Below are 14,432 nucleotides of genomic sequence, written 5' to 3'. Positions count from 1 at the left end.
TGAGATAACATATTTTTCTGCATTTTTTCAACTTTCCCACAAGGTAACAGGTTTAGCAGCAATCTCCACTGAGAAAAATGGCCCAGTCCACAAACTGATAATAGACAAAGTAGAAGACAGGCATGCTGGAAAATATAAATTTGAAGCTGAAGGCATCTGCACAGAAGCATCTATTTTTGTTGAAGGTAACCCTAGCCATGTCATCATTTAGCAAATCAAATGGCAATGGCTACGTACCACTGGTTAATCATGCACGTAATACCTGAGTGGGCAATCCTTTTCTCCTTTCCTTTAGAAGCAGTCAGAGTGAGATGGCATAATACATTGGTGAAACTAAAGACAGGCACTTTTGGGGAGATCTGTTCCAATACTTTTTCAAACACTATTTTTATTTCTTGCTTCCTGGCACAGTCTTTGCTTTCTCTGATACTGCCCTCACACAGCAGGTTCCCCATAGATTGTTCTTGAAAAAATTGTAATTGATCACTTATAGAGGGCTTTCCCCCTTCATGGATCACTGCCTTGTCATGGCGAAGTGGTTTGTGTAATTCAATGAAGCTGTGAGCTATGCCGTGCAGGGCCACCCAAGATGTAAAAGGAAAAGCAATACTGGGATACAATCCCCAAAATGACAGAATGATCTCAGTTCAAATCCAAGGAAAACCATTCAATATCACAGTAGTCCAAGTCTATGCACCAACCAGCAGTACTGAAGAGGATGAAATTGACCAGTTCTATGAAGCCCCCTCAATTCCTGGCAAATAGATGGGGAAGAAATGGAGGTAATGACAGATTTTGTTTTCCTGGGCTCCAAGATCACCGCAGATGGGGACTGCAGCCAAGAAATTGAAAGAGCTTGCTCCTGGGGAGGAAAGCCATGGCAAATCTAGACAGCACACTAAAAAGCAGAGACATCACCCTGCCAACAAAAGTGCGTATAGTTAAGGCTATGTATGGCTGTGAAAGTTGGACCATAAGAAAGGCTGAGCACCAAAGAATTGAGGCCTTTGAACTATGGTGCTGGAGAAGACTCTTGCGAGTACCTTGGACTGCAAGGCGATCAAACCGGTCAGTCCTAGAGGAGATCAACCCTGACTGCTCTTTAGAAGGTCAGATCCTGAAGTTGAAACTGAAATACTTTGGCCACCTAATGAGAAGGAAGGACTCACTGGAGAAGAGCCTAACGCTGGCAAAGATTGAGGGCAATAGAAGAAGGGGACAACAGAGAATGAGGTGGCTGGATGGAGTCACTGAAGCAGTAGGCGTGAGCTTAAATGGACTCCAGAAGATGGTAGAGGACAGGAAGGCCTGGAGGAATGTTGTCCATGGGATCGTGATGGGTTGGACATGACTTCGCAACTAACAACAACAAGAAGAAGAGGGCTTTCAATATTTAATGGAAAAATGCATAAAATTAGGTTGAAGGAATATCTATAGTCATAAGCCACCAATAGCCATTCTAGCTTTAGAATAAGACTTTTTTGAGTTCATAAGACTGGGAGGAATGAAGAAGAAGTTGAATTAGTCAGTCATACAGATCAGCATCTCAGTACTGCAAAAGCTGAGAGCCAGTAGCATTTGGAAGATGTACCATTAGTAAGGTATTAATTTCTGTAATATTTTCTATTACTTTGTATTTCTTCTTGTTGTGTCTGATTCTTGGAGAGTGCCTGGACAAGACCATGCAGTTTTTTTGACAAGGTTTGTCAGAAGTGCTTTGATATTGAAGTGCTTTGAAGGTGAAAAAAAGTAAGAAAAATAGGAAAAATAGAGAAATAGAAAAGAAAAAAAAGAATAAGAATATAGCAAAGAAAAAGAAAATGGATATAGAAAGAATTTAAATATTCCATAAGTAGTAAATTTCTGCAGTCACTCACTGGTTATAAAGTTTTGCCAGAAGGTTTTTTTTTAAGTCAAATGTAGCAAGCCTTCAACTTTGTTTGCATTCAGTAGCTTATTCAATGTACCCTTTTTCAGATCCTCCAAATGTTGACTCCACGCTTCTGGAAAAACTAAAGAAGGAACCTATTGTAGTAAAGGCAAGAAAAAATGCCATGGTTAAGATTCCATTTGAAGGTCGGAAGCCAATCGAAGTAATGTGGTTAAAGGATGACCAGGAACTTCTGGATGATGATGGCAGGATAAACATAGATTCTTCAGAGAGGTTTACTCGACTCTCTATATCTAGTGCCAGCCGAAAGGATACTGGAGATTATAAAGTGAGATTAAAGAATGAGTGTGGGAGTTTTGAAGTTCCTCTCAAGCTGGAAGTGATAGGTGAGGGAATTGTAGTATTCCGGCAACTATTTTTATAATATAAGAAACAATGAAGTAGTTTATAAGGAACTCAAATAGGTACTGTTAAACATTTGTACATGGAATAATTTTTATTGCTTCTTCATGGGAAACTGGATAAAAATTTGCTGTAAAATAAAGTAGACAATGCTTTTGAATATAATCAAAGACAGATACAATAATTTTTTTGTAGAACTATAATGTGCAGCAGTGGTTCTCAAACAGGGCCATATGGCCCTCTGTTGTCCCTTGGACACTTAAGTGGGCCATGGATAAGAGACATACTGTATTTCAGGAGCCGCAGCACATGGTGAGGTGGCCACAGAAAAGCAAAGTGAATTATATTTCACATACTGTCTTGCATCAGAAAATGCATCATTTACTGCAGACATGTCAAACACAAGGCCCGGGGGCCGGATCCGGCCCTCAAAGTGGTTTCATGTGGCCCGCGAAGCCATCCTGGAAACAGTGAGGGAATGGCCCCCACTGCCTTGGCCCTGGCCCAGAGACCCTCCTCCTGCCAGAGACCCTCAGATCTGTCCCACTCCTGCCCAGGCCCCCATAGGCACCCTTGATGCGAACGATGTAGAGCTGGCCACGCCCACCCAGTAGGCCATACGCAGTCTAGCCACGCCCACCCAGTAGGCCACGCCCACCCTGGCCCCCTGAGGGCAACCGCGATGCTGATGCGGCCCTGAATGAAATTGAGTTTGACACACCTGATTTACTGTCTCGTGTCTGTATCTAGTAAAGGAATCTGGACATGGGGCTATAGGTGAAAAAAAAAGTTCAGAGGAGACCATATGCAAAAAAAAAAGTTGAGAAACACTGGTTTACAGTATATATATATTATCAATATTACCAATATTTTTTCTGTACTCTTCCTTTGACCAAATATTTTGTTTAGTCATTATTGCTGTGTACTGTTCTTTCTAAGGAAAAGGGGACCTCATATTGGGAACCAGAGATGGAACATTGTTCCAATTTAGGGCAGAATACTTGTTTCTCAGATAGAAGACGATTATAGTAGTAGACAGATGAGCAACAGGAGATGGACAGGAATGAGTTGCTAATATTTAATTAGTTATATTTAATTTAATTAGCATCTGATTCACTAGTTCAATATAATAAAGGGAGTAAATAGTGCATTTATAGTATTGTTAGCTTCCTTTTTTTATAATTTATTTGTATCTAACCTTAGTCTGCTAGATTCTCTCAAGCAATTCTAATAAAGCCCTTCCCCATGTTCTCTGTTTTGGTCTTTCATTCAGATAAGCCACAATCACCAACAGGACCTATAGCAGTTGTAGACAGTTCCGCAAATGGCATAACTATTCAGTGGAAGCCTCCAAGAGATGATGGTGGTAAACCAATCCAGAGTTATATTATTGAGAGGCAACAGGTTGGTAGAAAGACCTGGGTGACACTGGGAAAAACCAGTGGAAGCTCTACTATTTTCACCACCAACAAAGTGGATCATGACACAAGCTATTACTTCAGGGTGAAAGCAGTGAATTCCTTGGGCACTAGTGAGGCCCTGGAATCTGATGAAGTCATGGCTGCTGCAAAAGGTAATTTGTCACTTTGTGTATGCTTGTCAAAGGATTATGACAATGTCTAATGTGGTAGCAAAATCCAAAGACTTTTTCATTAATTTTAAATATAGACTGAACATGAACATTGCCATTCAATCCAATAAGTACTTTATACAAATATTATTTCTTGAGCATTTCAGGCAATTCATCATATGCAATATTTTGACAGTTCTTAGAGAAAGCTCCTAAGATAATACTAATGTTATTATTTTTTTATATGTATGTGTATGAGGTGAAAATTGACCTACTAATAGAAGATTTTTTTTCTCTTTGCAAATATGAATCCATTGTATTCAAGAGTCAGTTTTGAACTACTGCTACTTCTTGGGATAGGATAAAACAAAGCCAAATTCACAGTTGTAAGGAAAACCTCTACATCTCTTGTTATGGCCAGATCTCTCTCTGACACTATTGGGATTCACTATACTGTAGCTGCTCCTTATTGCAGGGAGGAAGGACCTATTTGATTAGAGTCCTTCCAGATGTCTGATGGATCTTATTGGGTTTCGGAGGGGACTTGAGATGGTTCCTGAGGCTCTGATGTGTAATGCAACCGATACCTTAGGTGCCACTTGGAATGAGATGGGAACCATACCCTTGTAGCAATGACATGGAGTCCCCCTGTAAATGGCTCCTAGGGAGTTCCCTGATCTTTAGAGCTCCAGAAATAAAACAGCAGAATCCTAGAGCACTAATGGAGGGAAATTCAGGGCAAACATGACAGGATTTATGATGAAATATGATCTTATGGTAATAAAATCAACAAAATCTAATTATTTTCACCATGATCCCAATTTGCAGATGATGACCCAGTCCCTCTTGCATAGCTTTATGAGGGATATTTCAGGCATCTGTCAGTTAAAATCAGTTTTGAATTATTTTACTTTTAAAATCAGAACCTCTCCTAGCTGTTTTTTATTATCTCAATTAACAATCAAAAAACATAATTTTAAAATCCTGGATATAATTCCTCAGCTTCTCCAAGCCCTCCTTCTCCACCTAAAGTTATCAGTACCAGCAAAGATGCCATCACAATTTCATGGTCTGCACCACATAAAATAGGGAATTCCCAGATTTTGGGCTACAGAGTTGAGAAATGCAAGAAGGGCAGCAACTTCTGGACATCTGTCACTGATTTGCCCATAACAGGTAAGCAATTTATGTTTCTATAAGAGCTAGGAGGAGTATAAAAGATTTAATTAAAGGGAATTGCAATACTCATTTGTATTTTATAGTTAACAATGCAGGTAGCCTCTGACTTACAACTATTTGTTTAGTGATCAAAGTTACAATGGGACTGAAAAAAGTGACATATGACCATTTTTCACATCACAGTTGCATCATCCCCATGGTCACATAATCAAAATTCATATGCTTAGCAACCAGCTCATATTTATGATGGTTGCAGTATCCCAGTACTGCAACCATCATGTGCATCATGTGATCACCTTTTGCAACTTTCTGACAGCAAAGTCAATGGACAAGCCAGTTTCACTTTACAACTGTGTTACTAACTTAACAATTGCAACAATGGCAAGAAAGGTCATAAAACAGGGCAAAACTCACTTAACAACTATCTTGGTAGCAACAGAAATTTTGGTAAAGGTAAAGGTTCCTCCACACATGCGTGCTAGTCGTTTCTGACTCTAGGGGCCGGTGCTCATCTCCGTTTCAAAGCCGAAGAGCCAGCGCTTGTCTGAGGACATCTCTGTGGTCATGTGGCTGGCATGACTAGACACCAAAGGCGCACGGAACGCTGTTACCTTCCCACCGTAGTGGTCCCTATTTTTCTACTTGCATTTTTACGTGCTTTCGAACTGCTAGGTTGGCAGAAGCTGGGACGAGTAACAGGCGCTCACTCTGTTACGCGGCACTCAGGATTTGACCCGCCAAACTGCCGACCTTCTGATCGACAAGCACAGCGTCCTAACCCACTGAGCCACCGCATCCCTTTTTTGGGCTCAGTTGTAATTCGAGGAATTCCTGTATCACTTAAAGTTTGATTAAATGCTGAAATAGATAATTAGTTATTAGACAGATATCAGAAACATCTTCACTTGAAAAAGTTTGATCTGGGTAGAGTTGTCCAAATAATTGCTTTTTTCTCAGTAGCCATAAATACATTTTCCTTTCCTTGTAAGCAAGGTCTATCTGCAAAGTTTAAACAGAGAAAAGTATTGGGTTCAAAACAATTCAAAATTCTTCTCTTGATGGGTATGGCATTGTGATGTTGTTGAAAGGTGAATTTGTGTAGCCAAACACAATAATCATTTATTAAATGATATTCACATTAGTTGGGATTATATAGAAAACAAGAAAGAAATGGCACTAAATACAGGATTATATTGGCTCTGTGAATATATATTTCCTACCCATCCTGGCCTAAAAAAAATCTGCAGAGTTTTCTTGGGATTCTTTCAATCCAGCAGAATTAGACTGATAGATGATAAATAGATAGATGATAGACAGACAGGCAGACAGGATAGAGATAGAGATAGAGACAGAGATAGAGGTGTGTGTGTGTGTGTGTGTGTGTGTGTGTGTGTGTGATCTTTATCTACAACCTTTGGTTTATGACTTTCTTTAATTTATGCAATCATAGACTAGCCCCAGTCCCAAGATAAACTTTCTCTCTGCCATTTTTGTCATATTCCCCAGATACCTTTTACATTGCTGTGTCTATTTGATATTAAAGCCAGAAGGTCATCAGATAGAAAATAATGTATTAAAGTCATAATATTTGTATGACTCCACCTTTCTCCCTCTCCAGTCATGGAGACTTTTTTTGCATTTCTATTTCAGTACTCATAGAACTGGATTGCTATTATTATTCTATTTCTATATACATTTCATGACTGCTACAGAATCTTATTATTTCACAGGTTTAAATTAATTGAAATTTGGTCAGAATGGATTATAACAATCTGATCCAAAGAATATAGAATATTGTTATTATCTGGTCAGGAAAAAATTATAATTATATATGGCAATGAGTAATATTTCATTCTGACCTCAGAACCCCAAGAATGACACCTTTAGGACAACAGCTGGGAACCCAAACTCATATATAAGCCAATGTGTATAAATATTTCGTACTACCTCACTTTTTTCTTCTTTATGAAATTCAAAAACCTCACAACAATCAAAGATGAAGTATATGCATAAATTAATTTCAAATATAATTATGTGAACTATGTTATCAGGATAATAATTACAAACTCAATAATATGCATATGCCCATAGTTTATGTGATAAAACTAGCTCATTTATGCTATAGAGAGGAAATATACAGTGAATGATTTGAAGGAGGGATTGCAGTATGAATTCCGTGTGGCTGCCATCAATAACGCAGGTGTGGGTGAGGCCAGTGCTCCTTCAGAAGCTGTTTATGCTCGACATCCTATGAGTAAGTAGTTTACTTCCTTCTTATATTTATTTGCTTATTATTTGGTATATATCTATGCTACTTCCCCAACAACTGTGACTTTAAGCATTTTGCAATACTGTAAATAGTTTATTATTAGTGGCACTGAAAAACTGCAAAGGTAACAGGTGGATAGAAAAAGTTATTTCATACAAAATAGTGGCATGTGATTACCTTCTCTCACAAGCATGTAGTAAAGTGAAATGTCCCTTCCCAAAGCATTGTGCATTTCTCCAGAAAGTTCCCTTAACTCATTCTTTGCTAATTTAGGTATTCCAAAATAGCTACAGTTATGTATTTATAGCAGGGCCCTTTCTGAAACAGTTCTTAGCATTCTGGATAGATTCACGTTCCAAATATAATGATCCAAAAAAAACACTATCTCCATTTTGTGCATTCCTACTGCTTCAAAGGCCAAGATAATCATTAACCACATTCATGACTTAATTTTTAAAAAAACTTCTTTCTTTTAATTAACTTTTGTTAGTTTTTTTTATTTTTAGTGCTTAAAAACCCTAATAAGATTATCTAAAAAAAGAAGCATGAATAAGCAAATATTACATACCAAATAATGAGGTAAGCTATTTGTCAGTCTATACATAAAATTGAATTTGTCTGGCTGATATTGAATGGGTGATATTCAGTTTTGAGTAAATTGTAATACAGTAGCTATTCCATTGTCAGTAGGACAAAGTAAGTTACTATTAGAATATGTACTGTGGTGAGGGAAAGAAATAATGAAGAACAAGGTTAATAAAGCAAAGGAAACAATGGCAAACAGAATGCAAAAAAGTAACCCCAAAATAATATCTTTTTGCAGAACCTCCAGGTCCAGTGAAGGATCTAAAAGTGGTTAATGCTGACTACTGTAGCATTTCCTTATCATGGATGAAGCCGGAATCAGCAGAAGAAAGTTATGTCAAAGGATATATTGTTGAGATCCGACATTCTGATACTCTGAAATGGACCCAGTGTAATACTGTCCCAATGCGAACAACTGCATATACAGTTAGAGGATTAAAAGCTAGGGAGACATATTTCCTACGTGTGAGAGCAATTAATGATAGTGGTATGGGTGACCCAGTTGAAGCTGATACTTGTGTTCAGGCAGTACCTTCTCCTGGTAAGTCAAACTATGTAATTTCTGCTTTGGAAATTAAATATTTATAGAGATAATTCTGGAATATCTTATTTATATGAAATTCTATGACTGCTACTTCTATTTATATGAAATTCTGTTCAAAAATAGTGAAAGGAAAAAGCAAAGCATGTGAAATCTATGATACAGCTGTTATTTAACAGGTGGGCAAGAGGCTGGAGAACGAAATGATATCATTCAATGTAATGAGGATAAGGACAGGAAGGTCAGATCTTATGAAGGACCAGGTAAGTTGAGGATAGTTCTGTAAGTTAATTATCAAAGAATTGGGTTTTATGGGTAAACTTGAAAGAGAAAAGGAAACAATCTGATAAATCATGGACATTATTCTAGATGGCTCTAGAAAAGGCTAACATTGAAAGAACACAGAAGGAGACTTTTGAAAAAAAGCCAAAACCAGAAGATATGTATCCTGAAAGAATTGGAAAAGACACATCATAGTTATATTGAAGAAGAAACTAAAGAAGAATACTTGGGACATATTTAGCTCAATTGATATATCTAGGGTATTTCTGAACTTGAAACCTTCAAGATGTATTGGATTATAGTCCACATCATTCATAGCGGTGGAAAGTATTTTAATGGAGATTATTGCAGATGCCTGCACTTGATGCAGAAGAAAAGACAGCATTGCTCTCCTTATTAATAATTATCAAGTGTACAAAGGAAATATATTTAACTGGTTATTTTTCACACTGATTTTAAAATCAAATGGCAAATTAGGCAATTTGACAAGGTGATACCCAGCTGTTCTGCATGCATACTTCTTACATGATGAAACATCTCAGTTCTATAGAATTTGCAGTGGGGAATGAGGAGTTGCTCTGAGCATTTTATATATTGCAGTTATAGTAATGAACAAAACAATATGATGCCAAAACTTATGTATGTATGTATGTATGTATGTATGTATGTATGTATGTATGTATGTATGTATGTATTTCCAGTTAACCCCAAGTTCTTAGTGAAGGACACTGTTGAAAGTTTCATGAATGTGAAAGCAGGGGATGCCATCCATGTGCGTATTCCTTTTGAAGTAAGTATAGCCTTTGCAAGCAATATATCGTATAATAAATCTGTTTCTCTGCTTTTTTATATGGCAGTAAATGGAGCTATGTAGAGATTTGGATTTTTTTAAAAAAACATTTTTATATGTTATTTTACAATAATCCTTGAAATGAAAGAAAAGCCAGAATACTTAGAATCATTTGGTTGTCTTATTTGGACTTACTTCTAATTAAAAAAAATCTATGTCTTGAGCTGCTATGACAATACAATAAAACTCTGTGTGCATTTGTTTTTTTTATATGGTGCCTTCCATGTTTACTTGGAATTCTAGATTTTGTCTGTGGAATATTTCTTTGCTGATATAAGTAAATGAAGAAGGTCTTGTTTGGTTTAGCCAAACTGAAGCACCTATAAGATAACTTCAATATGAATGGAAGAAAGTTAGGATCATATCTCCAATCTGTCTGTCATCAACTGCTATTATCCCAAAATAAAGAAATAAATGGAGAAGCAATATAGTACAAACTGTTATATGGAAGCTGGCCACTTCTGATCTATACCACTGCCATGTAAACACTTTAAAAGTAATTTTAAATTAATGTCCTTTTCATGTTTATCAGGCATCCCCATCTTCTGAAGTGATTTGGCTGAAAGATGGACTTTCTCTGCCACTAAAGGCCATAGCTGCCACCAGAGAAAGACTGAGCCAACTCATCATACCAAAAGCTGAGCTTTCTGACAGTGGACATTATGCTATCACCCTTCAAACTGAGCGTGGGAGAAAGGAAACATTCAGTTTTCAAGTTCAAGTTCAAGGTAAAGCTCATACAAGGAAATCTGCAATTACACATCTTCTGCCTGTGATCACATCTTCTCACCTGGAAAACTAGTCAAATATCATAAATACTCTTTATGTGCTTCTTTCCATATAAAGCTTCAAGCTAAAATTGCCTAACTTATAAAGAGTTTCTGCCCTTTCAAATTAGATTTGAAGGGTGACATGCAATATACTAAAGTATCACTGTGAAGACTTTGAGACTGTTAGTTGTCTCATCTTTTATGAAGTGATTGAGTAGCTAAATAAAACCAAGAGTATGCTAGCGTGTTATAAGCAGTAGTTTGAAGCCATTTGAAAATAGTCTGTCATACAGACAATATAGCCAGAATTAGTACAGAAATATATATATATTTAATAGGAAAGTTTTAATTCACACTTTGCTGATTTGGCACCTTCAATATAGACTTGGATAACAGCCCTCAGAAATTCCTGTCCACACTATCCGGGCATTCTTGAATTTGTAGACAACCCATCTGAGAGATACAAAGTTAAAAAGGCCTGTCTTACATAGCAGATATCGTCTCTTAATACCATCTTTACAGTATATGTTAATCTTATTAATAAAGATTCCCCCTGTAAATTACTTTTGCTTGAGAAGAGTAGATAAGAACCAGTTGGTCTTATCTTTACTATGCCAGACCACTGGCTTCATTAGATGGAAAATGTGTACTGACCACATTTACATTTATAAAAGTATCTCAGGGGATTTAAAATATTGAAAACCAAGATATAATAGATGAACAAAACTATTTTTATCCGATTAACTTCATCAAGGGGAACTTTCAAGATGGGAGACTGAGGTCCATAGAGCTATTCTTCTTTCTTCCATATATTTACATTCTTTTTATTCCATACAGTTTCTAAATCTATGATATTTAAATATAGTTTCTATATGGTTTCTAAATTTGATGATAAATAATCAAATTGCTGTGCTTTAGAAACACTTTAGAAATTCTTCCTGATTTTGGTTTTATTTTGCAGATGTTCCAGAGTCTCCTGGCCCTATACAACTCATTGAGAAGGTTCCTGGGACGGTGACTCTGATATGGGAGCCCTCACCCACAGAAAAGAGAGACAGTAACATAACATACATGGTTATGAGATGTGATTCCAGAAAAGGATCATGGCAAATGGTGGTTGACCACATTTACACCAATAAATACACAGTTGTAAATTTTATCCCAGGTCGGGAATATTTCTTCAGAATTCTGGCAAAAAATTGTGTAGGGATCAGCAAGCCTTCTGAAACAGTGAAACCTTGGACTATTCAAAAAGAAAAGGGTAAATATATATAACTGTATTTAGGGGAGCTGTGCACACGTCAGAAAACAGCATCTCTGTTCATGAAAGTGCATTTTTATATGAGGCTGTTGCTTTAATGAATCAGATTGTTAAAGCAGTTCATCTATAACATGACTCCAAAAATAGCATCTTTTTTAGATTTAGGTTTATTTGGATTCACACTATAATAAATGAAACCATGTGCAGTATATTCCTTAGTTAAGATTAGAGTATCTGATATCTTCATAATATTGGACAACTTTTGATCATTTGCCACATTTCCTGGAACATCAGTACAAAGTGACTAGTCAGCACTTCCCAGATCAATGATCTCAGAATAGAATAGAATAGAAGAATAGAATAGAATAGAATAGAATAGAATAGAATAGAATAGAATAGAATAGAATAGAATAGAATAGAATAGAATAGAATAGAATAGAATAGAGCTGGAAGGGACCTTGGAGGTCTTCTAGTCCAGTCCCCTGCTCAAGCAGGAGAACCTATTCTGGAACATAGAATAATACTGGAATGAACTTACATGGTTTATTGATGGAGATTTAGTACTTTTCCTATACAAGATCAGAAATGGCAGATAATTTATTGTAATTCATATTATCAAGCCAATATTGCCAGCTATATTTGCAACAAAAAATAGGTATCTCCTAATTGTTAACTTAATCTTTTGTTCTTCTGGTTTTATTTTTGCACTCCTTCCAGATAAACCTGAAATGAAGCTTCCAAGATATAAGAGGATCAATCGAGATCAACCTCCAAGATTCCTTGTCCAACTAAAACCACATGTGGTGAATTTAGGATTTAATTGTCACATGACTTGTGCTGTGACTGGAGATCCAGCCCCTCAGGTCACTTGGTTCAAGGGTAACAAGAATCTTTCTCAGGATCCTGCCTTTTTCTGCAAAAATGATTTTGGGGTTTGCTCCCTTGTGATCCCTGGAATCACACCATCAGATGCTGGCCAGTACAAGGTGCTGGCTGTCAATGAACTAGGCCAAGCAATCAGCAAAGCTGAACTAACTGTGAAAGGTGGAGATTAAAAGGTAGTTGAAGTTCACTTCCACATTAAATAATGCATGTATTTTTCTCCACATTATAGTAGCACTATGGACGATAAATTTATTCTTAGATCACTGTTTTGAAGGATTTGTCTACTTGATGTCACAAGTGTAAAAAAAAAAGCAGCTTTTGTTTTCTTCTATCTTTTATAGTATGGAAACTGTTGAAAAAATGCACCCAGCTGTTTCAAGCAGAAAGGACACATCCAAGTATATCAGTGACTTCTGGAAATTACTGAAAAGTCAATTACATGTGTAGGAAAAATCACCATTCACAGTGATGAGTCACAGCAAGAAAACTATTCATTCAGCCAGACCTAATATATTATTTCGGTAAATCTAGAGTGTTGTAATTCACCCCCCTCCCCAGCTAAAAGGTGTTCTGATATTCAAATGCTTCAACTGACAATGGTTCTGCTGAAAACTGTGATTTATGTATCAATATGGAATTTTAAATGGTTGAAAGACTAGAAGAATAGCAAAGGTTTATAAGATATATTTCATTAGTTTCAATAATTGCATGACTTATGTCTGTATTTCTCTGCAGAAAGATTAAAAAGCAATAAAAGACTAGAGTATAAAAGAGACCCGAATATTTTCATCAGTATTTTATTTATTTATTTTGAGCTAACAATGTTAGTTTTATCAAAAGAATCAAGATAAGTCTATGTTTAGGTGTTTCTAGAGAGAGGGTTGCATTCTGATTATTTCCCAAATGTCTCAATAAAATAACATCCCATCCCAGGGAAGTGTTGTGTATTTTTTTACTAAGTTATGAATTATAGTTGGCTATTTTTTAAATCTGTACTTAACTATCTTTACATATAATATCTTTAATCAGAATAACAGTAATTACAGAAAGCCAAAAGCAGTTCGTTCGTTCATTCATTCATTCATTCAATCAATCAATCAATTTCTTTGATTTATATAGCCTCCCAACTCACAATAGTGCCTGTAAGTAGCTTACAAATTTTACAAATAACGCAACTTTATATATAAAACATAGACAACAGCCGAGGAACCAAAACAATCTAAAAAACAACCACCACACCACAATCTTTAACTAACACTCCAACCATCATGCCTGGGAAACATCTCTGTGAGTGTGAAACAGAAGTTTAAAAGTAGTTAAAATATATAGCATAAGAATTCTAGGCTGTCTGACTTAACAATTTGATGACAAATCTTCAGGCAATAATGCAAACTTTTGGACTTTCAAAATTGAATAAAGGTTTCCCTGCTCCTGAATCCTTGCCAGTCCTCAAAACACGATTCTGGTGATTTTAGCAGGCTTTATCACATTGCAATTGTTTGTGTGTGTGTGTGTGTGGGGGGGAAAATAACATAGGAGATGGTCAGACACATCATATTTAGAACCTTAATACTATATTCATTCATTTATTTCCTAAGTAATGACATCATTTCAAAGAAAGGGTAAGAAGGTGATGAACTTCATTGGCTTCAGATTGTTGTTCACTTACTTGTCAATAACTGTTATTAGCAATGAGGGTTTGCATGGTTTGATTTCAGTATTTTTCTTCTTGATATATTGAACTTAGTGGAGCATAATAAATTTGGTATCAAAGCAGAATCAGAGTGATCTTTGGTTCTAAATAAAAATCAGCAAGGCCTAGATCTGTATCATTAATTCAAACCACTGACTCACATTATGATTACCATTTGAGACTCTTTAACTAGAGATGCCAAGGGTTGCAAATGTGCTTTGTGTCATGGTTCTGATGAATTAGACAAATCAAAC

General features: G+C 36.4%; 1 protein-coding gene across 1 annotated transcript in view; it reads left to right on the top strand.

The window, feature by feature from the left end:
• Positions 1 to 13,417, top strand: part of IGFN1 (immunoglobulin like and fibronectin type III domain containing 1) — a 29,276-nt gene extending 15,859 nt beyond the window's left edge. The window contains exons 12-22 of the mRNA XM_081325441.1: positions 44 to 185; positions 1,978 to 2,277; positions 3,567 to 3,866; positions 4,866 to 5,039; positions 7,168 to 7,296; positions 8,135 to 8,437; positions 9,421 to 9,509; positions 10,102 to 10,297; positions 11,301 to 11,600; positions 12,318 to 12,658; positions 12,827 to 13,417. Coding sequence (XP_081181567.1) covers positions 44 to 185; positions 1,978 to 2,277; positions 3,567 to 3,866; positions 4,866 to 5,039; positions 7,168 to 7,296; positions 8,135 to 8,437; positions 9,421 to 9,509; positions 10,102 to 10,297; positions 11,301 to 11,600; positions 12,318 to 12,655 — 2,271 coding nt within the window. The 3' untranslated portion in view covers positions 12,656 to 12,658; positions 12,827 to 13,417. The remainder of the gene's footprint in view (positions 1 to 43; positions 186 to 1,977; positions 2,278 to 3,566; positions 3,867 to 4,865; positions 5,040 to 7,167; positions 7,297 to 8,134; positions 8,438 to 9,420; positions 9,510 to 10,101; positions 10,298 to 11,300; positions 11,601 to 12,317; positions 12,659 to 12,826) is intronic.
• The last annotated feature ends 1,015 nt before the right edge of the window (positions 13,418 to 14,432 follow it).

The sequence above is a fragment of the Vipera berus genome (genome assembly GCF_964194415.1).
Source record: "Vipera berus genome assembly, chromosome: 3".
In the NCBI taxonomy this organism is placed as follows: Eukaryota; Metazoa; Chordata; class Lepidosauria; order Squamata; family Viperidae; genus Vipera; species Vipera berus.
Note: the sequence above shows the minus strand (reverse complement) of the source record. Positions and strands in the feature narration are given on the sequence as shown.